Here is a 26,731-nt window from a genome sequence, read left to right as displayed (position 1 = left end):
AAAGGCAAGTTAGCAATTGTACTAAAAAGAGGAGACATCAATCTAGTAAGCAGCAATATTAGTTGAAATGGTAAATGAAATTAATTAACAATTATAAGCAAAGGGGTGCGATTAAACAAGACAAAAGAGAGACGTGTCTCTCTTAATAAAAGGTGTGAATAAGGGTCCCCAAATAACAGAGTTGCTCGAAATGATTTAAATGAAAGATGTATAAAGAGACAAAGCAAGGTCAATGATAATGTGAGACAAGCATGACAATAAACAAATATTAAACACGATCGATATGATGACTCTGGAAGACATATCGTGCAGTCCAGACTAAGAATATCAGCATTATCAGTCAAAGAAATCGATGTTATAAACAATAGAGATAATTGGTTAAAGTCAATAAGCAACGATATAATTTAAAGCTATTTCTTTTAAATTGGCAATTGACATCTGAAGGAGATACGATTTTCTTGTCAGTGTACAAGAGTTCCATGTTATTCGCAAGAAACAAAACAAGCAAGGGGTGTGTTCGAAAATACCATCGAGAGTTCCCACAAATGAAGGCCGATAATAATAACAATGCAATGATGATTCTGAATGATAACTAAACAATGTTGATTCATGTATTGAAGAAATGAGAAAGCAGTTGATTACAAAGAGTTCGAATGGAGATAAACTTGTAGACCTGTCTGCAATCAATCCTGATCGAGTTTACATCAACATCAGTGCTGTGAAAGTCTTTCAAAGCTGGGGATGTCGTCTAGAGTATATTATAGTTTAAACAGAGCAAGTTTGCCAAGTCATCGGCACAATACAAAGACAAACATAACAAAATAAGATGCCATTTTTGTGTATATGCATTGGAGAAGATACATGTGAAGTGAATAATATTGGGGAACCACAATGAAGATGGAATTCTACAGCACTGGGAGCAGCAGATAAATTGATGGAGGAGCAACTAATCACAAATTGAAATTATTATCAAGAGCTCTTCTTCAAACGACAGCATGGACGAATATTAAAAAAACAATATTGAAAATAATACAGGTTACCAGACAGCGATGAAAGTTGGTGTTAAAAGGCAAGTTAGCAGTTGTACTAAAAAGAGGAGACATCAATCTAGTAAGCAGCGATATTAGTCAAAATGGTAAATGAAATTAATTAACAATTAAAAGCAAAGGGGTGCGTTTAAACAAGAAAAAAGAGAGACATGTCTCTCTTAATAAAAGGTGTGCATCTATTCATGTAAGACATAGATATAAAAATTGAAAAGAACAAAAAAGAGAAAGCAGTGGAGTGATAAAAAGAATGTGAGTAAGTAGAGTGTGTGTGCTGATAAGATGAAAACAGATATAAGTGAGGAAAAGAAGAAATATATATAATCAGATTTTTAATCTGATTCATATATTCATATCAGAATTATAGAAGTGTGAGGGTATACTAAGAGAAAAATATTTTATCAAGAGTGGAAGTGAAAGAGTAAGTCAATGAGAAGACATGAATAGGAAGAGTGGAATAGATGAGGAAGTCAGATATAAGTGAAGCTTAAAAGAAATAGAAAGGAAATATATATAATCAGATTGAAAACCTGATTTATATAAATACATGAATATGTGTTTAAATCAGAAAAATATATTTTAATTAAAGGCTGACTTTAGGATAGAAGAGAATATAAGAGGATTTATGCAGATATTGTAAAGGAAGATATTTTTGATATAAGTGAAGATTTTATATCAGTTTGAAGAGAATAATCTATGCTAAACAGATGTCCACCATCAGATGGAGAAAGCAACATAGTCAAGGTGGAAAAACAGTCTGTGTGCAGTGGTTTGGTGCTCACAAAGACAGCAGTGGGGGTTGGTGCTTCCAGTAGGTTGGTTCCTGCAAAGTGTGGGAGTTGGAGCTTCTAGTGAGTCGGTGCTCATAAACATAGGGGTTGGAGCCTCTAGTAAGTTGGAGCCTACAAAGTTTTTGTAAAAGAACAAGTTTATATAAAATCATTTATTTGCTATGGTTTTCTCCCGCATTGGGTTTCCACATAAATCTTGTATCATTGTGTTCATGTGCATAATTACTGATTTCTGCATTAAAAGTTATTAAAGCAATTGTTTGGATAGAAAGTGTTAAATTGGAAAAGTGGTTATTATTCTGATTCAACCCCTCTCTCAGTATAATTGCGCGCTTTTCAATCTCAAGTAGATATCTCTCTCACAGCCATAAAACTTCAACAAGGGGGACAGTCTTAAAAAGAGTACCATGTCACTTTCCTCCATTTGATGGGGTGGAGCTACATGGCGACCTCATAACCTTCATTACACTGAGCTCTAACACTCTTACAAACGTATTGGATGCTCCTTACTCCACTTGAACCACATGGTTTCACCATACCAAAGCATAGTTTCACTCACTCAAGTTCCCCAATCCCAAATAAATGCATGCTTTTCTTAGAGAGCTTCTAAGGGTATCAAATTCCTCCAAAGAACTTAACACATTTTCACAGTACTTTACCAAGAGATAATCAACCCAGGGTTTCAAAATAAACACTAAAATACAAAAAGTAGCTCCTGACATGCTTTCAAAAAGCCCAAATCTGAGTTTCACTATATATATATATATATATATATATATATATATAAATTAAATCATTTGAAAGCATAGACCATGCCAACACCAAAATTAAATTCTATAAATACAAGGGAAACACAACTATATGACCGAAATGGTTTGGTAAAACTAGAACACAGTCAAGATCTTATTGCTCCATGGCGGGGAGCAAGATGGCGGGGAATTCCTGACAGTTATCAAATGGCTATTGTTGGCCAATCTTGTCTATGCATAAATTGTGCATATTATAATTTATTATAAATTCATAGCCAAAGCACAACAGTACTAATTTGCATACAGAGAAATCTTGAATACACAGACCTATCTAATTTCCAATCTGCTAATCACACGTACCAAATATAGTCTGAATTTGACTTCATATCCATAATGATAAGATTACATCAAAGAAATCTTGTATTATATTCAAATGGTAAGATCACATCAACTCAACCTCATAATAAGAATAAAAGGATATGATTGCATTGACCCAATCTCATATTCTATTCGAATACAACTTATAACGTTGATTAACATGGAATCCCATATAAACCTACCATTCCTTTGTAACTTTAAAAATCATCATTTAAATATTTTTAGTTCTTACCCTGCAAATTGTCTCACAAAAATGATTTGATGAACCAAATTTATATCATCAGCAGTGATCTGATTACAGTTTTATAATTTCTGAGAGATAACTGTGAAAGTCTGAGGTATTAAGGTTCATCAAGTATGTCCATATATTCAGGGGCTCACCACAAAAGAGTTTTGCAGTGGGCAGCCTGATTGTAATGAATATTAGAAGATTTAAAAATCAAGAAAGATAAGCCAACGTGTATATTTGGGGGCAATGAACACAAAGATCTATCTAGCATTCATATTGGTGTTATTATAACCTTTTTAAGCATTCTAATGCATGCCACCTCGACTGTGACCAATGAGGAAGTGATCTAGACATGTATTTTATCCTTTTAACCCACAAAGTTCTTATATAACATAACCTAACCATGCCTTACAGTCCGTTTTTCAAACTTGCAATCTGTGACTAACTCGAAAAATTGATCTATATTCTTGTTATTGAAGTTGTGATTTGTTCTTGTTCGTTTCTTTATTTAACAATTTAACATTTTGGGTTATGTATTTTTTTGTTGGCAGGGCCTTCTGAGCTATGATCATGTTACTGGGTATAAGGGCTCAGTTATATTGAAATATTCTGAAGAAACAGAGAAGAATTTGGTCTATGCTGGACTTTTGTGCTCTTCTATTTGTACAAATTACCAATCACGTCTATTGAATTTTGTTTATTGAGACACGTATTGAGATCATGAATTGTGAAGTTTTTCATCTCAGAGAATTGGTGAGCTCCTTGCCTTATTCCTTAATGTAACAATTTGCATAAACAAATTGAGGAAGAATCCTATCATTTACGATTTTATTTTTCTTCTTGTAATTGTTTGAGAATCTATGTGGTATGATGGTCTTGGTGTTTCATTCCAATGAGGGGATGTTAATGCATGGCCCAAGTAGTTGCTTTCCGTTACGGTACAAGTCATTGGCTGGATCAAGCAGATCTGGTAATCAAAGGCCTTATTGAAAACTTATATTAATGCTGTTTCTTCTAAGATTACAGAGTCCATTTTCTGGATGTAAGTATAACAAATTATTTAATTGGCATGCTTACAACCAGTAATCATTTTTCTATGTGGAATGAGGCTGATTGCCCTTTTAACTTATATAACCTTACAACTTTTAACTAATTTCTTACTTTACATACACATTAAGACAATTTTCTCAGTTTGGAAATTGTGGTTTGCTAAGGTAGGTCTATTTTCAGATATAACTTTGGAAGAACTGTAAGGACATTTAATGAAATACATATGTTATATCCCAATTTCTGTCGGATATTCTCCATAATTGTGTTAGCGAGCTGCCCAACACTGGAGTCTTCTGGAAAATCATTAGTATGTTCTGTATGGTGAATAGTTCTGACATTTTAATATCCCAAATCACTTTGTTAGAATGAATTTCACTGTTAACAATTGTGTGTATTAGGCATTAGTTCTTGCTATCTCATTTTTTTTCAAATCGTTGTACCCTGCTTTTTTTCCTGAAATGACATTAAGGTTATATGTTCAAACCTAGTTTTCAAGAAACAAATTAAAAATTTCAATTACATTAATTTTTGCCTTGTTTTATAGCATTACAGTACTCTGCAATATTGTTGATGTCACAGGCCTTTTATACTAATATAGTCATTATTTAATATTAACCATGTAACTTATTACATTGGGAATGTGCAGGAGGTGGAGCCTCATCAAATTCGAGAAGTTCTGCGAAGTAGGCAATTTTACTCTATCTTTATGTGATGCTTTTTATTCATGTAAATTTTCTATGCTAGGCTGTGCAGTACAGAATGGATACCCATGTATGCTAAATCCTGAACATTTAATTGGTATTGGTACATATTAAAGCTATTAGAATATTTTAAATATTTTTAGCATCTCACTATATTTAGCTAGTTCTAGTTAATGGTCATCTGGGCTTTCTAATTTAGTTTGCTTATTCAGTTCTTAATTTAGATGTTGTCTTTATTCAGACAACCTTGCTTCTCTGTTCACACTATAATTAGCATCTGTAAACGGGGTTAATGCAATATTCAATCTGTTTATTCAGTTCATTCAGTTTTTAACAATTCCATGTTATTAGAGCATGTTGATGGGGTTTCAAAAAGTTTGACAAATTTTTAATCAAAATTTTGTAGCCTCTTCTGATCTGGATTTTTTTCCCAGATGAGGTTTTCCCTAATTCATGGTTGAGAAAAAAACGCAATGGAAAAATAATTGAAGTTTCGTTTTCCGGGCTGTGTTCGGGAGTTTTCGAAGCTAGTGGCAATATCGTCTGGAGACGAGCTGAGTTTTTTGAGTGAATTATTTTCAGCCAACAATTCTTTTTTGTGCCCTTTCCTCTTGTTGTGGCATTTTTTTTGGCAGACAAAGCCAGACCCTGCAATTTGTTTTTTTCTGGCTAGTCAGTCGTAAACAATCACAATTATCTGGCTTGCTCCCTGTCAATCACTTAAGCTTTTTCGTGGCCATGACATTTGGTTTCAACTCCCGAAAAATTTGGGTGGCCAACCCCAGTTTTCTTTTGGCCTGACACACCAAACTCACAAAAGACAAGGTTTTTGGTTTTTCCTACTGCTGTGTAAACAGGGATTTTTGGCAGCATTTGGTACAATACATTTTAAAAAAAAATTCTGGCCATTCAGCATTATTTTCTGCCAAAGGAAAAACACCACTGCTATTTAGACCTGTGATATTTTTCCAGCAATTTTTTGTTTATCCACCTGCATTTTCGATGACTCAGCAGAAGGGGAAGTAATTTTCGTTTTTGTCATGGCTGTGCCTTGCCAGCTGGAAATATTTCTGCACCAAAACATCAAATTGACCTGTCTTTTGGGAGTTGTTTTTCAAGTTGGCTGTTCTTTGTTTTCTGACTTTGGACATTTTCTATCCATAAAGCTCTGCAATTTATTTTTTTCCTGCCATGTCAGCATATTTTTTTCTGACCATTGCTATTTCCCATGATTTGGACTATTTTTCTGAGGTGTTTTCAAAATTTTCTACATTTAAACCCTAATCCACAAATTTTAGGGTTTCTGTTTATGGGGTTGCAGGTTTTTTTTGTAATCCAGGTTTTACAATGCCTTCTGATCAGCTCAAATTATGGGAGTGTTTGATTACTTTTCTCCTCAAGTTTTTTGTTGGGTTTTCATAATTTTTTTCTTTAAAAAATTGTGTTGGGTTTTTCAGTTTTTCTTTTGAAAAATGGAGTTCTGTATTCTTTGATCTGTATCTCTAATTCTGTTTGGTTTTGGTCGATTTGTTTCCTAAAAAATCATTTTGGTTTATGTATGTGATATGCGAAGTTCACATGGGATGTTATTTCAGGGTTTTTAACGTATTCTTTGGAAAAAATTATGTATTTTACTGTTTTCTTTGGAAATTTTTTATGTATTTTAAACTTAAAACCATGGTATCTTGCAGTCTATTTTGGGGCTTCATGCTCATCTGCAAAGTTTGGAGGGTTTCGCAGCTGTTCTCAATGTATCTCTATTTCCAAAGAAGGATAGTTTCGTTATCCAACATTAGGTTGGATGATTCTGTAATGATTTATGTTCAGTAATTTTGCCAATTCTGGGAGGGTCAGTAGAAGAGTGTGGCAGGCTTTATTCTCACACCAGCAAATCGTTTTGAAGAAGGGGACCTCCTTCTTTGGTTTTTTAAGCTACGCTTGGTCATTGACATTTTGCAGATCCAGAGAGGGTCTTAGCGACAACAAAATGTTCTGAAATATTTGTGACTACAAGACATGTATTGTCTTCTGCAGGGTAATTTATAGAATGACCATTAAGAGAGGGTATTAAAATATTTTTTAATATTTTTAGTATCTCACTATATTTAGCTAGTCCTAGTTAATGGTCATTTAGACTTTCTAATTTAGTTTTCTTATTCAGTTCTATATTTAGATGTTGTCTTTATCAAGACAACTTTGCTTTTTTGTTCATGCTATAATTAGTGTCTATAAACTCAATTTAAGAGCTCATGGTTAATTCAATATTCAATCTGTTTATTCCATTCATTCAGTTTTTAACAATTTCAAAAACAGCTCAGGTAAATAATAGGCCCTTAAAACAAAGGGTAGATATTATTTGCATTTGTTACCTGTCAATGTGTTTAAATTTTAAAATAATAGAGGTTTAATTATAATAATTATTGTCCAATGATCAGTTTCTCTTCTCCCTTGCCTTTTGCTCATTTTTAAACCTTGCCCTATTATCTATGTATCAGAGAAGCAAAGCACATTATCTGCTTTTCTCTTGGGCCTTTCTACAGTCCAAGGGAATATCGTAAAATAAATATGGGAGGCCCTTGCAAAAGTGTGAGCTAGGTTAAAATCGCTGTTGCCAAGATAAGGTGTCGTATAACTCAAACAAACACATCTGGTGAGGTTGGGGCACAACAATTATGGGGTTTAGTGCGATCCATGTTTACAAGATTAAAAATTAAAAAATGTGACCCGAACCTGCATGACACCCATGTTAAAGGTGGCCCAATATTTGTGAAGCAAAATGCATTATATCCAGCTCTTGCCTTAGTATCAATCTCTCGGATTTTTAGAATAAAAAGATGGAAAATATAACAAGTCGTATTAGTTTTTTTGTAAATTAATTTTCAAAATAAGATATTCCAACTGATATGTTTTTCTCAAAAGCGGGAGCCTCTGTCCATGTGTATATAAAAAACTAAAACTAAATTTGCTGAAATTTAGGAGTGTTAATGAAACATTTATGTGAAATACCAGTTTTTTGGGCATCTATTTGCTCATCTTCAGGTATCTTGTGCTTACTTTGTGACTCATTTTTCATGGTTAGCCGAGAACACCACCAGGGCAAAGACCAGTTCTAGGGATGAATAAGTCCTATTCTTGGGGGTTTTCGTCTGCAATATACAGATTTCAAACACAATCACTTGGAAACAACCTGCAAGTCATTGCACTTGGCTGTCACACCAACCTTGATCAAGACCATACAACATTATAAGTATCTCTTCCATTGTTCTTGAGCATTACATGGGTTTGCAGATATTTATTTTATTGTAAAGTCCCCATTTCTACAAGCTTAAGGCACCATCTGGCAGAAGACAAAATCTGATCATGGCCTTGCTTTGTGTTGTTGAAGATGCTATGGAATGCAGAGACATAAAACTGGTCTGTGTGTGGTAGTTGACTGTTGTATATAGATTCTCCTGCAGATATGGCATTGCAAAGTACTCAGAAAACTAATGACCTCCATATTTTATTGCCACCAAAATGATTATTCTATACATTTACAAGATTCACAATCTGTAAAATTCCATGTGTTTCAGTGTTGTTTCAATTCAATATTGTTTTTATGAGGCTTCCTTATGTTCTTCAAATATTAAACAAGTTTAGATAAGAGTATAAGTAATGGACACCCATGTGGAAAGCAGTTTAGATAAGAGTTGTGATCACAATTGTGACTTTGATTCACGGAAGGTAAACAGAGATCTTCAAATTGTTGATTAACTTGCCTCCATTATAGATTAATGTCAATGAACTAACATTGAAAAGTCTAATGGAAAGGGGTTCTAATTAGAAACAAAAATATCAGGTGTGAATGAATCAAGTTCAGTCAGCAGAGTTCCAAATTACTATTTACATGTATAAGCCTGGTTTCAGAAGCAATACTCGCGTAACTTGTAACAGTACCTGTGCAAATTGTGATTAGGCATTTTGGCCTTTTGCAATTCAAACAATCAAGCAACTACGTATATTTTTTTATCGGTGATAAGATATATTTTTATTAATAGTAGAAAAGTTCTTTAGAGAAAGTATTTATCGTGCTAACCTTTGCATACCATAATCAGCCACCTGAATACTAAACCCTAACTTTAAAATTGAACTGTCTGATTAAATCCCTGCAACTACTGTTGAAGATTGTAGCTGCTATAGAGATCTTTACCTCTGATTTTTCGATATGTTGAAATTGGGACAATACCTCTTCAACTTGTGCTAGGTGTCATACTCTAAATATTTGACATTTTATTACATGAAGATACACGTGACATGCGTGGAGTCATGCTTTTGGAAATATGAAAAGACTCATTTTTGGAAATTGAAGAGACCTTTGGTTGTGATATGAAGAGTCACTCAATTAAATATATATGTGTGTGTGTGTGATTTCTTTGTGTGATAATATATGGTATCAAGTTGAAAGCATTGTACTTGAACTTCTTTTTGTTAATAAAAGAGATATTTTTATGGTGTGGCTAGGTATTTACCGTAAGTTGGAGGGTTTTCCTAGGATAAATGTGTTGTGTCTTTATGTGCCTATTCTATTTCTTTTCTTTATTGCTGTCTATCCTTATTTTTTGGGAAAAACATTAACAAGGTACCAAAGCGAGGTTGGATTACAGCAATAAGAGAGTTTTGAGTTTTCAGGTAGCTTCAAGATAGATCTTCTACTTAAGTTGATGTTCTTTCTCTCTTGCATCATAATTGGCATCATGCGTCTGATGCTATTTGATTTGTTGATTTGTGTTTGTGGGACACGATTTGAACAAAATGAGCTCTCGTTTTGTCAAGACTAAGGTTTAGAAAGATGCACTTCTTAACTACAAGCAAGTGAACATCAAGAAATGTACTATATCTGAGAGATATAGAATAAGGAAGTTTGCAAATGTCGAATTGATTGGGAAAATTTTTTTCCGCTATGATGACTTGAACTTGCCTCCATGCAATTATATCGAAGATAAAAAAGACTACACGAATATTTTGGGCATATGTTGAGGTGTGTGACCATGTTATGCTCTTGGTTTTCTTATTGGGAGCTACTTGTCTTTGCTCTTGTTTCATTATCAGATGCTATTTGACTAGCTGCTTGATTCTATTATTAATAAGATTTTTTAGTGAACCATTAGGTGTTCTTCAATGATTATCTTCACTCTCTCTTGATGTTAGTTGACAATGTATTCATTTGTCGTCAACTCTCTATGTTGTGTCTCGTGTATAATTCTTGGAGCTGAGGTGTGCGGAAGTCCGTGAGTTATTATTAGTGAAGGTAGATTATTGTTATTATTATATGCGCTCATTCTAGTAGTATTAGAACACCCCCCTTCCATTTCCGTTTCAACATAAAAGAAAAATTTGAGATGACTATTTTTCTTTTGATTGACAATGTGGATGGTGGGGTGGTTGTCTTGGACAGATCTCATTTTTAGGAATGCCCTATTAAATCTTGATCGATGACTAGAAGGTTGTCATCTCGACGGACAAATTTATAGATCTACATGTTTTACATTGGCTAAATAGGTGGCTTCTTCAATTTTGTTTGATCTGACCTTGCCAGAAAATCTCAAAACCCTGGTTGTCTTGCATAGATTGCAACTTATGGATAATATTGAGTTTCTAGGAGTATTTGCTTGTTCTTGTTGACAAAAACTCAAAGATGACCCATTGGTCTTGTCTACTTTGATGGAAGTTGTACAAGGCGATTTTTAGAGGATGAAGATGATTTTGCGATGTTAGCAAAAATATTTTTACTGAAATGATTAGTAGAGATGAGCTTTGGTCTACCCTTGTTCAAATGGGAGTCGAGATGGGTGTTTCTTTGTAACAATTAAAATTTTCTTAAGTCTAAAACCTTAAATACTCTTCCTTTTGTTGAACAGAAGCAAAGCTAACTACCTTGTTCACATGAAAAGGAATAATAGGAATTAACTGATCATCTACACTCATGACAAGATCTTTACTACCAACTAACAAATTTTAACTATCTTTGATAAACTAGAAAGGATGATTAGAATAGATTAAATAATTATATTACACATGATAAGTAAAATAAATCTAAATGCAAATTCTAACTACCATTCATATGAAATAGGAAAGTAGTTGCATAAGATATATATAGATGAACTGAAATAAAGATTCTACTGAAGGAAATAATGGAATACTATCTAGCTTTAGATCACACCATGTCAAAGAAGTAGGAACTAATCCATTATGTGCAAGTCTTGATATTTGGAGAGGAAAAGCATTGACAGAGGCTTAACCTCCCAACCATAGACCTAGTGTAATCCGTACTCATTCTCTACTGAAAATGGCCCAACCCTGCACGAGATAAGGCACGTGTACACCATCCCATCCTGCCACCTGAGCCACTTGGTGCTAGAGTTGTCAACTACATAGTGAGCTAGACTACAAGTACCTCCCAACAATCTATCCATTCGACTATGAGTTATCTTGACCTGTGGTGATCATAGTGACATCATTCGCCACTAAACCTACTTTGGCTAGGGATTTCAAAAGGACACTATGTGCCCGTCACCCACTGCTCAACTTGGTAGACATCTAATGTCTAGTTCCCATTATGAGTTGACTAGACTCTAATTTTCATTATTTGATAATTCATAATTCTGATATATCCTCTATTTTCTGTAGGTATAATTATTTATCCAACTCATATGGACTAAACACTCATCTCAATCATTCTTGGCTATCCGTGATGATTTGGTGCATCTTTCTTGCCTGCATTATATGATGTTTAGTTGTAAAAAGTAATACCTTTTTCTTCCAAAATCTTCTTAAAGAGAAAAGAAAGATTGTGATTTTTATATGACTAGATTTATCTTCAGCCATGAGAAAATCCTCCACAATCTTTGGGACATATACTTAAATGCCACTATGTTTTTGGAGGCGCATAACATGCTCAACCTATTCTTTTTGAAACTTATAATTAAGTTTTACAAAAAAGAAAAGAATATCATATAACAAAGGCAATTCTCAGCTTATAGAGCTCTTGGCACTTCTGCATAACAGTACCATTATGTTTCAAATGGACTTGTCGTATAGCAATTCGAGGTTCAACTGGACCGTTTATGGATATGCTATGGAAGAAATCTGATGTCCATTATTACGACAACAAAATAAAGTGTCACATGAATGACTTGAAAGTGGAGCACCTGATTTGTATTCACATGCTCTCCTAGCATGACTTGATCGAAACTTAATGAGCTTTGTTGAATTCTTAACTGGACTCACAATCCTATGTGGTGATAACTTACTATAGAGATGATATGATTAACAGTGGTAGAAGCAATTGATAAAAGTATGAATGGTGGAAACAAGACCGGCTAATATGATAAGTGAAGTGCCAAACAAGGATCAACTATGGTTGGTAAGTATATAGGAGAATGATAGACAACATGGAGGAAGAAAGAGTAATATGGAGTTATGTTTTGCATGATGAAACAAGGTGGCAGAGTCATGCACCCATAGGTTACAATCTTGGTCGATGAACATGTAATTTGGTAGAAAATATGAAAGGCTGAAAATAATAAAGAATTTATAATAGGTCGATGGACTTCTTGAATTTAAAGAATTAAATTGATGTGGAAAACAAATTTTTATCCATATTATTATATAATTAATACCTATAATACTTACGCATACTTGTTTGTATTATTTGTCTGGATTATATATATTATATATATACACACACATTATATTAAAAATATAAAAATACATACACACACACATATATATGCATATACCTATATGTAAAATAATACATCAAATTCGCATAAATATAATGGGTATTACTTATATAGATAAATACATCAAACATCAGAGAATGCAGAACATTTGGATTCAAATTTAAAGTTGACAATTTTTGTTAAATTTATTGTTCATGTATATATGTTTTTAAAATTAGATGACCTAGTCAGCTCATAGTGGACATTTGGTATTATTTAATCTACCGTAGTCTATTTTTCCCTGGCCAAATTAGTTTAGATGAATATTTAACAAACTTGCAGGTTGGTGCTCATGCCCTATTCTCTCCATGTCAATACTTTGCCCCCTTCGCCTTGCACCTACAAGGAAAAATAACATGCTGACAGTTCACTTCCAATACATTATAATGCAGATAATGTAGTCTGTTGGTTAATAGTTTGTCTTCCTTGGATTTTGGTTTATTTACTGACTCTTAATGTGCCCAATGTGGTGAAAGACAAAGTTGTTAACAACATAATGGGTCAATGTAGGTGTTCTATCAAGGACCCCTGAATTGAAAGGTACAACTCCCTTGTGTGCAAAGATTTGCAATGAATATGGTTATTGGTAGATCAACAAGCTTTAGGGGTATGCTCTTAACCAAAGAGCAGAAGAGGTATAACTAGATTGCCCAACGCCTTAAGCAATCTAGGCAGATTTTAGATGATGACTCACAACTTCCACAACTATGAACACATATGAGTTATTTTAAAACTCTTCCAACACCTAAATGCAATCTATTCTATCTACTGAATGCAAGATGCGAGAATGCAAGACTATATACTGATGCATATTGCATAAGAAGAGAAAATGTGATTGACTAAACAATACCCAAATTGCCCAAGCTACTAAGATTTCACAACCGTTTGCTTCCTACTTAGCACTTTACCAATCCCAAACTTCTCATACAACAATGAAAATACACATGAAATTAGCTTGCATAGAACAGAGGAAATGAGAAAATACTGTGAATGATGATAATATGTCATATAATCATTGAAAGGAAAGCAACAAAATCCAGTTTATATTCAATCCCACAGCTTTAATTAACAACACGTTTCATTCCAAAGACCATGCTAGAGCTAAGACTAAACTAAAATGAATGACATAAACAAAATGTAGATGTAAAGTCTCACACAGTAGTCCTAGCTACAAGGGTTTTCCCAATAATAATTTGCCGATCTTATTTACTTCTCAAAAAGTTACATTTATAGGCCCTTTAGAACTAGTTAGTTACATTTGATGATTACCACATAGAGCATCTTTGAACAAATGTATTTTGAAAAGAGGATTGATTGGTCAGTCATTCGTTACAAAGCCTCAACCTATGAGGAGAATGCCAAATATGGCTACAATATCAGAGAGAGAGAGAGAGAGAGAGAGTTGTCACATCTTGTAGGGAGGATGTAACACTTTGGAGTTACAGATTTGTCTCTGTAGGCCTTCATTGCATCAGTTACATTCTTTAGCTCCAACACACTTGGAATGAGTATATTGTCAGCTTTGATCATCCAATAGTCATGCATTTCTGTTAGAGCTTCAACTCTGGAGATCCTTGATTGGAGCTTCTTCGCTGCATGCTTCAGAACACAATCATTGTTGTGAGTTTCAGAATCTTTGCCACTTGGAAGTTTGTTGGGTTAGTAGCTTCCTCAATGAATGCCCAAAACTTAGTCTTCATTCGTTCAATATTTACTAGCTGGCCATTGTTGGTGATGTATGATTCAATGTGCAAAAACTTTAAATATTCAAATACCTTATCCATTACTTTTTTCACTAAATCATAGACACATTTTAGTTCATGCTCAAACTTCACTGAGCTCTCAATTTTGAATTCCAATGATTGCTTCCAATGAAGCAAATGGTTCTATTGATGCGAGTTTTGTATCACTTACATAACATATTAGGATTTGAATATTCAATATGGGATATCAAACATGCAACTCCTCTCTTGAAAAGTTATTACTCATGGAGACATAAGCAATAGCTCCAATGTTCCTTACACCATTGGATACTCGCTCAGTTTTATCGATGTGATTTGTTGGTAATCACGTAGGCGGCCTTACGCTATTCATTCGAGGATGACTTGGACTTTGGTGGAATGATGGAGATGACGACTCGGTTTGTGAAATGTGCGGAGGCAAATAATGTTGATGGTGGTGGTGATGGAGGATGTGTCTGCTAGTGATGATGTTGATGGGAAAGTGATGGTTGTGGAAGGTGAATGGATGTGTTCTAATACTTAACTTACTCCTCTAACTTGCTTCTCTAAGCTTCAACTACCTAGCTACTTACTATTCTACTCCTACTCCTATGAATGGAAGGTTAGCAAATGGACGCAGATCGAACCTAATGAGAGCTGACCAACGGTCTCAAGTCCATAGGTGCAATGATTCAAAGGAATAATAAATTAGTTTACCACACAAAGCTTTCTAACCAGCCGCTAGGATGCTAGTGGTCTAGTATTGATCCCTATCAAACATTTACCAATGCTACCATACAACTATTCATCTACTCTAACCTCACTTAAACAACTTGAAATGAAACCAACTTTAATAACTTGAAAAGAAATCTAACTAAGTGGAAGTAGAAAACATGCAATAACACCCACTGTTTTTAATCAACATGCAAATCGCAACAATGAAAAAGAGAGCAATTTTGGTATCATCTTTGCAACAATTTCTCTAGCCCCTTTACAAATGAGAGCAAATGGCCTTTTATAGAGGCCATAAATACAATAGACGGTGGAGATCAAAACAAGATCAATGATCCAGATTGGATCCTCAAAACCCTAATTAGGGTTGCCACCCCATCGGCCAATGAGAAGCTGCCACCTCATCAATGGACTAATGAAAAAAGTGCAAAAAGTGGCAACCAATGAGAAGGCACCAAAATGGTGGCCAATCAGAAATAGACACTTGTCCTATTCTAAAAGAAAGGGAAATTGCCACTTGGGCTTACATCAAATGATCTTCTAATATAAATCTTCCCTTTTCTTTCATTTTCTTAGCTAAGGTAATGAACTTAGCTAGCCTTTCGTTAACTTCTTCCATAGGAGGACAAGGTGTGTGCTTCGCCTTGAGTTCCGCTGACTTTGCCACACCACTTGCTGCTTGTAGTATCCTTTTGTGATCCTTCTCATATTCTTTCTCAAATCCAATAAAAGCATTGATAGAGAAAAGGGTGCCCAAATGCTTCTTCTTGATGGCAACCTTTTCCAGCTCATCCAATCTCGATCCAAAATCTGTCTCATTGATATCCTCTTTTCTGATATCCTCAAAATCAAGTGCCACTCCAACGTTGCTCATCATGGTTGAAATAGAAATGTTGACGCTTGGGCTGTGATGTATTTATGGTACTGCCATTGGTATTGGTTATTTGCCTCATTTTCGAGAAGAAGGGTGTTTTGGGCATCATATTCTCTTTGTCTTTCTTAGTGTTTGTCCGCTTGGGATTCTTACTTGCACTAACATCCTTCATGCTCGTCGCCCTATTACGGGATAGTAGAGTGGTGGACCAGAAGGCAAGTAGAACCAAGGGAAGCAATCTTTAGACTAGAACGAAAGAAGGATGTCAGCTTAAAGACCCCCTTGCAACTCTAAATGATTTGAAATTACCTCTACCAATAGCCAAGGGTGATTGTCCTTCCTTTAGTCTGTCCTTCATCCGTATCATGTCCACTGTAGCGATATTGGTGTCGGTTATTCTCTTCATTTTCGAGAAGAAGGGAGTTTTGGGCATCATATCCTCTTTGTCTTTCTTAGTGTTTGCCCGCTTGGGATTCTTACTTGCACTATCGTCCTCCATGCTCGTCGCCCTATTACGGGATGGTAGAGTGGTGGACTAGAAGGCAAGAAGAACCAAGAGGAGCAATCCGTAGACTAGAACGAAAGATGGATGTCAGCTTAAGGACCCCTTGCAACTCTAGATGATGAAAATTCACCTTAACCGATAATCTTACAGCGACTTTTTGGAACCTAGGACAAGACCTCAAGAACTTCAAATCCCTTGCAGATCAGAAATTTATCATGCAATTCACCTCCAAATAAAATTACCCAACCTAGGGCAAAAATCGCAGCCTCTTAAAAAAATCAGAATTTTATCTTCCACAAATTTCGGCTCCCACAAATTTTGCCCTACACAAAATTCAGCTCTCACAAATGTCGGCTCCCACAAATTTCGCCAAGCAAGAAGAGTGCAGATCTGCTCTTGCAAAATCACCAACAACTTGAGAAGGAGAAGTGAGAAGTGAGGAAGAAATGGGAGAGAGGCCTCCTCTATACCCAACTTTCTTCTTGGACCTTGGGAGAAAGAAAAACAAATAATTAATTCAAAATTATGGCCCACAATTAAATACTTAACCAAAATTAATTTTGCCATGATGAAAATTAACTTTCTAAATTGCCAATTAGTTCTAAATTGCAAAAAGAAATTAAATAATGCCTTGAGGGTGTTAAATATTTCCATTTAATGGGGGTTTAGTAATTAATACGTCATTAAATTTGGATTTTGGCTAACCAAAAGCCATTTTTTCAATATTAAATTACCAATTTCATTAAAGGCAAAAAGTTTTCAAGGCAACTTTAATCTATTAAAACCAATTTTTTTGCAATTTCTCTCCAAATCGATTTAGCTAAGCAATTTTAGCTTTTCAACACAAATAAAATTATTTCTCTAGAGCCTAAAATCGATTTTGCAATTTTATTTCACCATCGCAAAAATTAATCCTTTTCACCAAAAATAATCAAGATTTTCCAAAAGACCAGATTTAACAAAATTATCATTTTTTGAAAATTATCAAATTTTATACAATTATATCCAAATTTTCAAAAGAAAATGTCTAAGTACAAAATTTACAATTTTATCTTGTCAAGTGTTGCTCTTTTAAAATTTGTTCGGCCTAAGGATGAAATTGGTGGCTCTGGAAAATCAAGTTGAAACTGGGTGAAAACAAATCTAACCTTTCTCCCACTGGCCTGAAAGTGTTCAAGGCTCAAAATTCTCAAAATTGTTGGACAATCCAAAAATTTGCCGAGGCGATCAAAAAAAAGGGGGGTCCCCAAAATTTTGGGGCGATGGTGTGAAAACCTCACAACAGGTTCTTGGCCTGAGTTAAGTATTCCATGGGTCACCTCTTGTCAATCACCTCTTGTAACAAGGCCAATTGCCCTGTTAGGCTTTCTGACACTTTCTTCATTGAGGTCTGGTGATTTGACACTACTTCTCTCAATCTATTTATGTCTAGCAACAGATTTCCAAGGTTCTCAATGAGAGGGGGACCCTGGACCTTTAATTCATGTAACCATGCACGACCAACTTGACTAAATTGCCTCTCTTGCTATAGCTTGAGCAATAAATTCTTGTTCTCCTCTGCACTTGGGTCAAATGTACTTGTAGATGTGTTTCCAAGTGCAGCTCTGATGTAATCCATTAATTCTCTATTTGGGGCTTTTAGTACCTCTTTCTTCGACCTTAACTCCAATTTATCTTCAATCTTTACATTTGTTGATTTCCAGATGTTGAGCATAGAATCGTGCACTGGAATGCCCATGTCAACTGTTCTGATTTGAAAATCATTAGGAGTTAACTCTGAAATTTTCCCTCCTTTTGAGGTTTTGCAATCTCCACTAGCATGCGACAAGTAGAAGAATCCATTGCTAATGCTGCTAGGGTCTTCTGCTTTTTTGCTTTCTTTGATACTGGCTGAGATGGAGTTGCTTGTACAATGAGGTCTTTAGATGGAGCACTTTCCTCACATTTAATCTTCTTTCTATCAATAGTCTCTTTCAACCAACACTGACTTGAAAGGACATTAAGTGTTGATTGCAGGGCTGTTGGATCAAAGAGCTTCCTTGCAACTGGAGGTGTCACCTTGCTTTGGCTAGCAAATGGAAAGGCAGTTGCTTTAGTAATAGAGAGGGGTAGAGTATCACCTTGCTGAGATGCTTCCCGCTCTTGACCATCCAGAGGGTTATTGTCACCATCAAGGTTGATGACTGGCACAGGGGAGGAGTCCTTGATTACTGATTTCTTCTTCTTCTTTTCTTTATCTTTTTCTGCCTTTTTATCTCCAACTTTTCTAGTATTTGGCAGAGGTCCTCCTCCACAGCTTGGAGGGACTTGTACATTCTTCTTAATAGTTTGGTCTCCCCCTACACCAATAGATTATGCTGATCCAACTGATGTTGATGTAGCAACAGAAGTGGAAGTAGCAGTAGATGATTGAGCTGCTCTAGATGCTACTTCACTATCAGAACTTGCGGCCCCATTTTTCTTTCTTCTCGCTCTAGTCCACTCTACCCATTTGTTTGTCCTCTTGATGATACCACTTGCGAGGATCTCCATTGTATCAATAATAGGATCATTAGGTGGAATTGACACTATAAGAGTGTCTTTGATTTGCTCATAAGTTGAGGGCTGCATATAAGAGCCATCATTTGTGAGATCACTAACATCAACAGTGTCATTGTAACATCCGGTTTTCCCGGGTCTAAATTAACATCCAACATACTCAAGGAATACAGTTACTACTTCATTTCATAGCAAAACAATTATTATCATTCAGGTTCATGTGAATAAGATATACCGTAAAAATCAGTTAGACAAAATTTCTTAACTAAAAACTTTAAAACACCATCAAATGAAATTACTATAGAAATTAAAACCGCATACCTCGGAAAATTGAGATCGGAATCAAAACTACGGATGCTTCTGCAACCACCCGGGTTAGTCCACAAATACCTCTATAACAATACCACAAAACAACTTCTATCCAATATTGCTAAACCAAAATCAAATGACGATTACCATTAAATACCATTATATAAAATTAGGGCATCTCATACCACTATATCAATTAGGGCATTGTTTACCTTTGGTTCATTTAGGGCTTCTGATACTGCTATCTCACTTAGGGCTTCCGATACCATGGATTCCACTAGGGCTTCCGATACCATAGATTTAAATAGGGCTTCCGATACCACGGATTCAATTAGGGCTTCCGATACCACTATATCATTTAGGGTTCCAGTTATCTCTCAATCAATTAGGGCTTTAGATTCCATTCCATCTGAATTGCTTAACTATGACAGTTTCTCAAGATTAGATAATACTTATATTCAATATTCATATAAATGAAAAAAATTCACGAATCTATTTTGGTGTAAAATAATGGTAACAATGAAATTAACTCAATTCAATCTTAACTCCTTATAAATAAAAGTGATAATACTTGTTTTCGATAAACAATTGACCGCAAAGCTTATCTCTATCTGACACACCACTGACATCTTGGGGAGAGGTGAAATATTGCCAGGGGCTTAACCACCCAACTTCGGACCACAACTTGTCCCCACACGATCTCTAACGAAAAAGGCCCTCCCTACCCGGAATTGGCAGGGATCATCTTGCCATCTACTGGGCTTCCTAGTAATTAACTCACTATATGACTTGGCAGCAGGAGATCACAATAACAAAAATGTGCATAAGCTATTAATTAATTCATATTAAATGATAAATATTGAACTTTCATAATTGTTACTGTTTCATATTATTACAAATTCCTCTCTTTCACCTCATCACCCTTTTTCTTGGCTATGCAGCCGGGTGGATCCTAGGTGTTAGGCATTCTTAAAACAACTGATCCTGTCAATTATACATGCATCCAACATTTCGCAAACTATGATTACATAATTATGTTCTTTAAAGATCTCAAAATTGAATGTCTAATTAATTAACTCCACCTCTTCACCATATTGCCTGGTGAGTTCCATGGTGTTTGGATTCATGATAATATTTTCATCTTTGTATGGTATGAATGAATGTATAACATTCTAAGCTATATTTAATTGCTCACAACTTTTATTGCATTTCAATCTCTTATATGCATGATTAATACACTCTTTTGAATTAAGAAACATCTATGTTATAAGAACAGTTTCCAAATAAATATAAATCTATTACTGTCCACCATGATTCAGTTTATGATTATATTAGTTCTAGTACGCTGGATTTTCATGATTTCATATTCATCTCCAGATTGAGTATAAATGGAAGAATTTAGATTCTAAATTTCATTGCATTTCTATTCTTCATATTGAGACAATTTATGGTTAAAAGGACAATCAACGATATGAACATACTTGGTGACCTAATATCTTGTAATTGATATCCAACTGGATGATAATCCTTCTAGTCATTGATCTTAAATGATTTAGAGAATTCATACTCGGATATGTATAAGGTTAAAGGAAAATCATCAAACTCATAAATTAGTGTAACGTTATCGCATAAGGAAAATTGTTATTCTTCTTATAGACTACGACATACTTCAAATAATTACTGTTGTCGTATAACCTCAAAAAGAATACGACAATCTTGGTAATGGAAAACGGCAATCTATTGTTCAATTCGGGTTTTATTTCCACTTGCTAATGCTAAAAGAAAACTTGTTCAGAACTACCGACTCACGGGTTATATTATGCATTCATAACATCAAAGAAAGTGTAATGGTTACACGAGTTTAACAAAAAATCTTACGTGGCTCTCTGTCACCAAATACTGAGATGAGCCTACGTTTGAATAAACTTGCCGACCTTGCTCTGCAATCCGTGGTAGATGATAATGGTTCAAATTAAAACAGGAAATGATTTGAACAAGACTTGGTCACTACAGTGATGGTTGACAGGGAACTCGATAGCTAAGGGTTTAGAGAAGCCAAAAGAGAGTGAAAGAAAGAATGTCGATGGATGACTAAAGAAATTAATAATATAGAAGGAGCCTGTCTCTACGGCTACCTACAGTTACAAGATTCAATTCAAATACTCTCAAATCAACTTAAGAGAAAATAAAGAAAGAAAGGGGGGAAAAGAAAGAATGAAAGAAGATGAAACGTTTTAAAAGTTATTATAAATATTAAAATCTAATATGAACAAGCAACATCACTTAATTAATTATTAAATTATAATGGTGCTAAATCATTTTATATTTAAATGTACATTTATAAATAATTATTAAAAACACTATAAAGAAAGATAAATTAAAATCCTTTAAGATAATTAAAAATCCTTTAAGATACGTTTTATATTTTAACTCAATTATTTTAATTAAATAACTCATGCAGTTCCACAGATGTATCTTGTTTCAAATTGCTAGGTCCTCTATTTGTCTGCCCAGTGATGGTGATGCCCTACCTAATTCGTTTCTGACAATGCTTCCACCCCTTTGACATGCTCCTTGCAAGGAATTTCTCCGTAATTAAATTATAAATTATATAATCATAAATAATCATAATAGTTAACCTTTCATCTTAATTCCATGAATTCGCGATTAACGATCAACTAACATGTCATCTTCACTTGAAATCATAACGACCAACTATCTTACCATTTCGCCAGATTATATCAAATTAAATTGCCAATTGACTTAATGCTAACCTCAATGGCTATATTTCAAGCTAGGTCAAAAATTGGGATGTAACAATTATATAACTTTATCTCATCAAGTGTCAACCTAGACCAGTACCTCTCTTTGGTTTGGTACTCATTATGACATCCAGCCCGATAATCTTGAATATCTGGAACATGCCTATAAGCATAACCAAGCTTTAGATGATCTTTGACAAAGCTAATCGGATCAGACTTGGGCCTTATAACTTTGTAATCAATCAACTTAATTTTGTTCTCAAAGGCCTTGACTGAATTCCGAGCATCAGATCTTGAGGTACAAGAATAAGGTTCTACCACAATTGGAAATGGAATCCTGACTATCTTCTTCACATTAGAACATAAGGTATTCACTTCTAATATTTGTCTACATAACTCAATAAGAATTACCTTATCTTCGAGATATCTGGGGAGTCTCTTCGGGAAGCCATTGAATGCACCAATCCTCGGGTCGGAGAAAGATGGAAATTGGATGAAACAACATCCGAACTGGCTGACCGCTAATATGGCTTCTGGTGAAAACCTCCGCTTAGGGCACCCGTGCAATTCCTGAGATAACCTCATTGTGAAGGCATCATTTACCTTTATGTATTCTTCAAAGTTTCTCTGTAATTGCAGGTGTGTATAAAATTCATATACCTTGGTGTTCTCATTGAAGTCTTCAATACAGGGCCAGACTAGGCCATAAATGATGCGTGGCTAAGGCATATAGTAAATATAATGACATAAATAACTGCTTAAACGCCCTCGCCAAATTTAGACAAGAGGCAAGCTCTTTACATATAATTTGAGCCCAGTCAATTTGTAGTCCTTCAACACGGATACCCTGGGCCAAGTAGAAGTGATGCTCAATGAAGTCCAGGATCTCTTCCTTACCTTTAGTTTCAGCAACAACGCCAAGATATCCATGATTTCCTTCTTTAGATTGGTTCCAAAGAGAGTCCTCGATATTTTACTCTTTTTCCCTCAAGGAGTCTGAAACCATGTTTTCTGCATATCTTCTCTCCTCAGAGTTTTTTTTCTCATTAAACATTGATGCAGATGATGAAAAATCAATGTTACAATACTCTTCCTTTACTAGAAACCTGAAGGCAGATTGCATCGACTCCTTGTTCACAAAAAGCAGAATAGATTGGTCGGGCAACAAAATTTGCTTTGTTTCCAGATTATATCTATCGATGCATCCCTTTACCAACTCTGGTGCTTGCATAGTCATGGGGAAACTAGTAGCTTCAACTAATCCACTCTCTTTTAATTTCTTTATGATTGGATGGATGGGCTGGGTGTTTAGTCTTATGTGTAGATCACCTAAGTCGTAAAACTTGAAAGAAGTATCAGAAAAGTTCTTTAACTCACTCTCTAATCCAACTAGACGATCATACCCAACATTTTTGATTGCCATCAGCTTATAATTTCACACAAAGTCAGCAATTATTTTAATAAAATAGCTGTCAAAATGAGAAACTCTGTTTGGCAGAAACTCGATCATATAGACTTCAGAAATTAGAATGTTGACATCACACAGACGAAATAACTCATAACTAACAATTATAACGGTTAGATTTGCAATAAATCAGGTAGATTAATGACTCTTTAAATCATTTTACTTCTACCCATATGATAGCTCATATATCCAACTAACATAAAACTTACTTAAATCTCCTGTAGTAGCGAGATCATTTCCTTTCCGAATCACTTTAGCTTAAGCTTACTAGAAGCTATCCTTTTAACTTTAGAATCTGGCACAAGAGTTCGCACTTAAATTCTTTAAGTGTGGGGAAGGAGGCATTAATTTGTTTTTCTGTAAGCTTGCCCTTAGCTTTTATTTCCTTTGATTCGGAAGCGCATCTTGAGGACTACTTCTTCAATGCCTTGAATACTTTATCGATTCCTTTTCTGCACAAGGCTTTTCTTCTTTTGATCACTTAACTTGGAGAAGCCGCAAAATGCACTTTCCACCTCAAGCACTTGGATGATGATTTCTTTTGTATTGGGCTTACACTTAACAAATTACTCCATCAAGAACATCCTTCTAGCAACTTCACAAAATGTCTTCGCAGCTGGCTTCAACTTTCTTTATCTTTTATATCCTTCGGGATCGAAGCTTCATGTTTTCCTTTTAAATGGAAGACACCATGAAGACATATATTTTCTGAAGAAATAAACAACTAGAAATATCTCCCATTGATTTGGTAGCTTTTCCCCTTTATTTTCCACTTTTGCTTTGGAAACATACTTGAAGACCTTCGCTTCGAAAGGGGAAGCATATAGATAGATGAAATTCTGTCTTTTTTGCACAAAATTGGATTTTGACTTTGGATCTTTACTCTGAGAGTTCCATAGCTTTAGATCTTTGTTCTTCTGATCTTCTCATCATGAATCAACTTCAAATACACTTGGAGATGTTAGAATGATTTTGTTCCTCGGGATCTTACCTGATGAAGCACGCTAGGGACGAAAATCCAATAGCAAGGGTTGAAATCCGGGAGAAACACGTTTGCTAGAGATAGGAACATATTGCAAAATCAAAATAGATTTTCTTCTCATTGGGAAGATGCTCAGATAGAAACCCACCCAAACCTAGATTACCTAAGACCTTCATGCAGAGAAAGAGTTAGAATCCCAAGTAGAGGTGTAGGTGAAGTGAACCAAGAAAAACTCGGAAAAAACACATAAGGCAAGCCTTAAGGATGTTTGATGAGAAGAGAGTCACCTAGGGGCTATCTAGACAAGGACACAAACATAAATACCTTAAAAAACACACCAAGCCAGAAGCTTAAGAGGGATGAACTGAAAGTCTGGCAACATAGTCATAATAAATAGCCATCTTAATCAATCATTTCCAATTTACATGAGATCACAACGAATAACCAATTTAACTGACCAGTTCGATTTCACATGAAATCTCAATGGCTATATAGTACATTTTGAGTTAAAAAAAAAATGGGATGTAACATACCCTCCCTTGTGTTTCATTTTCCCCGATGAACAATTACAAATAAGTATATAGAAATAAAAATCATAAAAGTTACATAAGAGCTGCCATAAAGTCCTCACAATTCTCAATTTGAGACTCAATATCATAGTATCAATCTAAAGTTCATGTTTTAGGAAGAATATGGGGAAATTTATGGAAGATTTTATCATAATCTTCCCAAGTAGCATTCTCCTCAGCATATTGGTCCTATTAGTCCTTGCATTAGGTTATATCCTGATTTCATAAGCGTAGCTTATGCACTTCGAGCATTCTGAGTGGTTCTATTGCCACCACCCTTGGATCTTGTACCTGTGAGAAATTCCAATCAATGATATGCTCAACATTGGTTATATATCTCTTAAGATAAGATACATGAAAACCATTATGTAAATGAACAAGGGTTGGAAGTAGAGCAATTTTGTAGGCTATAAGGTCTAGAACTCCTTATACTTCAAAGGGCCCCACATATCTTGGAGCCAACTTGGCGTTTTTACCAAATTTGATAGCACTTTCGTTTGTACAGGACCTCAAATGGTGCCATCTAAATAGTAGACTGATCTAAGTTATTATAAGAAAACTCTACTAAGGGAAGATATATTTCCCAACGTGTATTATGGATCCAAACAATATACCCTTAAAAGATCTTCTAACACCTAATTTACCCTTTCCACTTGTCCATCAATTTTTGGATGATAGGTTGAATTGCTATTCAATTTTGTTCCCAAGGCAGACAACAACGTTTGCTAAAATCTAGATGTTGTTCTAGCATCCCTATCTGAGATAATCTTCTTTGGAACCCCATGAAGTTTGAAAATTTCTCTTACGAATTTATGAACAATTTCTGGTGTTCCATCTATTAAATTTCATGGAATAAAATGAGCTACCTTTGTAAGTCGCTCCACTGCCACAAGAATAGTGTTGTGCCTGTTTTTAGTCATGGGTAACCCTTGTATGAAATCAATGCTAATTATCTTCCATTGTGGAATTTCATTTGGATGTGGCAACCATGCTGGATACCTGTGTTCGGCTTTGACCTTCTGACATTCAAAACAACTTGCAACAAATTGAGCTGCTTCCTATTTCCTACCCTTCCAAAAGTACAGTGGTTTTATATCAGCTAACATTTTTACTACCCCAGGATGTCCTGAATAAGGAGCAGCGTAAATTTTTCTCAAAATCATTTTTTGGATTTCAGAATCCTTAAGTATATACATTCTCCCCTTATACCTTAAGAGTCCATCTACTTCTAGTTGGTAGCCTTCGCATTTGACATCACATGGATCATTTTGGAGGGCTAGACATGCTTATAGAAATCATCCCTCGGTAATTTATGAAGCAACTTGTTCCTTAAGTCCTGTATTTATTGTTATTATGTTAGAAATGTGCCTTCACCTACTCAAGGCGTCAACTACTCAGTTGTTCTTTTCCTTGACATAGCTGATTTCAAAATCACAGTTTGCTAAAATTTCCAATCATCTTTTTTGACGAGCATTAAGATTAGGTTGAGTGAATATATATTTCAATCCATGATGATCTGACCTTAGTTTGAACAGTTCACCTATCAAACAATATCTCCACATTTGTAGAG

The 26,731-nt window shown here is 35.1% G+C and overlaps 1 protein-coding gene across 7 annotated transcripts in view; it reads left to right on the top strand.

Moving 5' to 3' along the window:
• LOC149552226 (meiotically up-regulated protein) overlaps positions 1-26,731 on the top strand; it is a 168,667-nt gene that overhangs the window by 49,842 nt on the left and 92,094 nt on the right. For 4 of the 7 annotated variants that reach the window (XM_089787742.1, XM_089787745.1, XM_089787741.1 and 1 more), the window contains 2 exons: positions 3,745-3,946; positions 4,890-4,926. In XM_089787742.1, coding sequence (XP_089643868.1) covers positions 3,914-3,946; positions 4,890-4,926 — 70 coding nt within the window. In that variant the 5' untranslated portion in view covers positions 3,745-3,913. Of the gene's footprint in view, positions 1-3,744; positions 3,947-4,889; positions 4,927-6,635; positions 6,980-26,731 lie in introns of those variants that run through there. The other 3 variants (XM_089787747.1, XM_089787746.1, XM_089787748.1) reach the window with 2 other exon arrangements.

Source organism: Cupressus sempervirens, chromosome 6, assembly GCF_028749045.1.
Source record: "Cupressus sempervirens isolate cs-2001-9-10 chromosome 6, ASM2874904v1, whole genome shotgun sequence".
NCBI lineage: Eukaryota > Viridiplantae > Streptophyta > Pinopsida > Cupressales > Cupressaceae > Cupressus > Cupressus sempervirens.
Note: the sequence above shows the minus strand (reverse complement) of the source record. Positions and strands in the feature narration are given on the sequence as shown.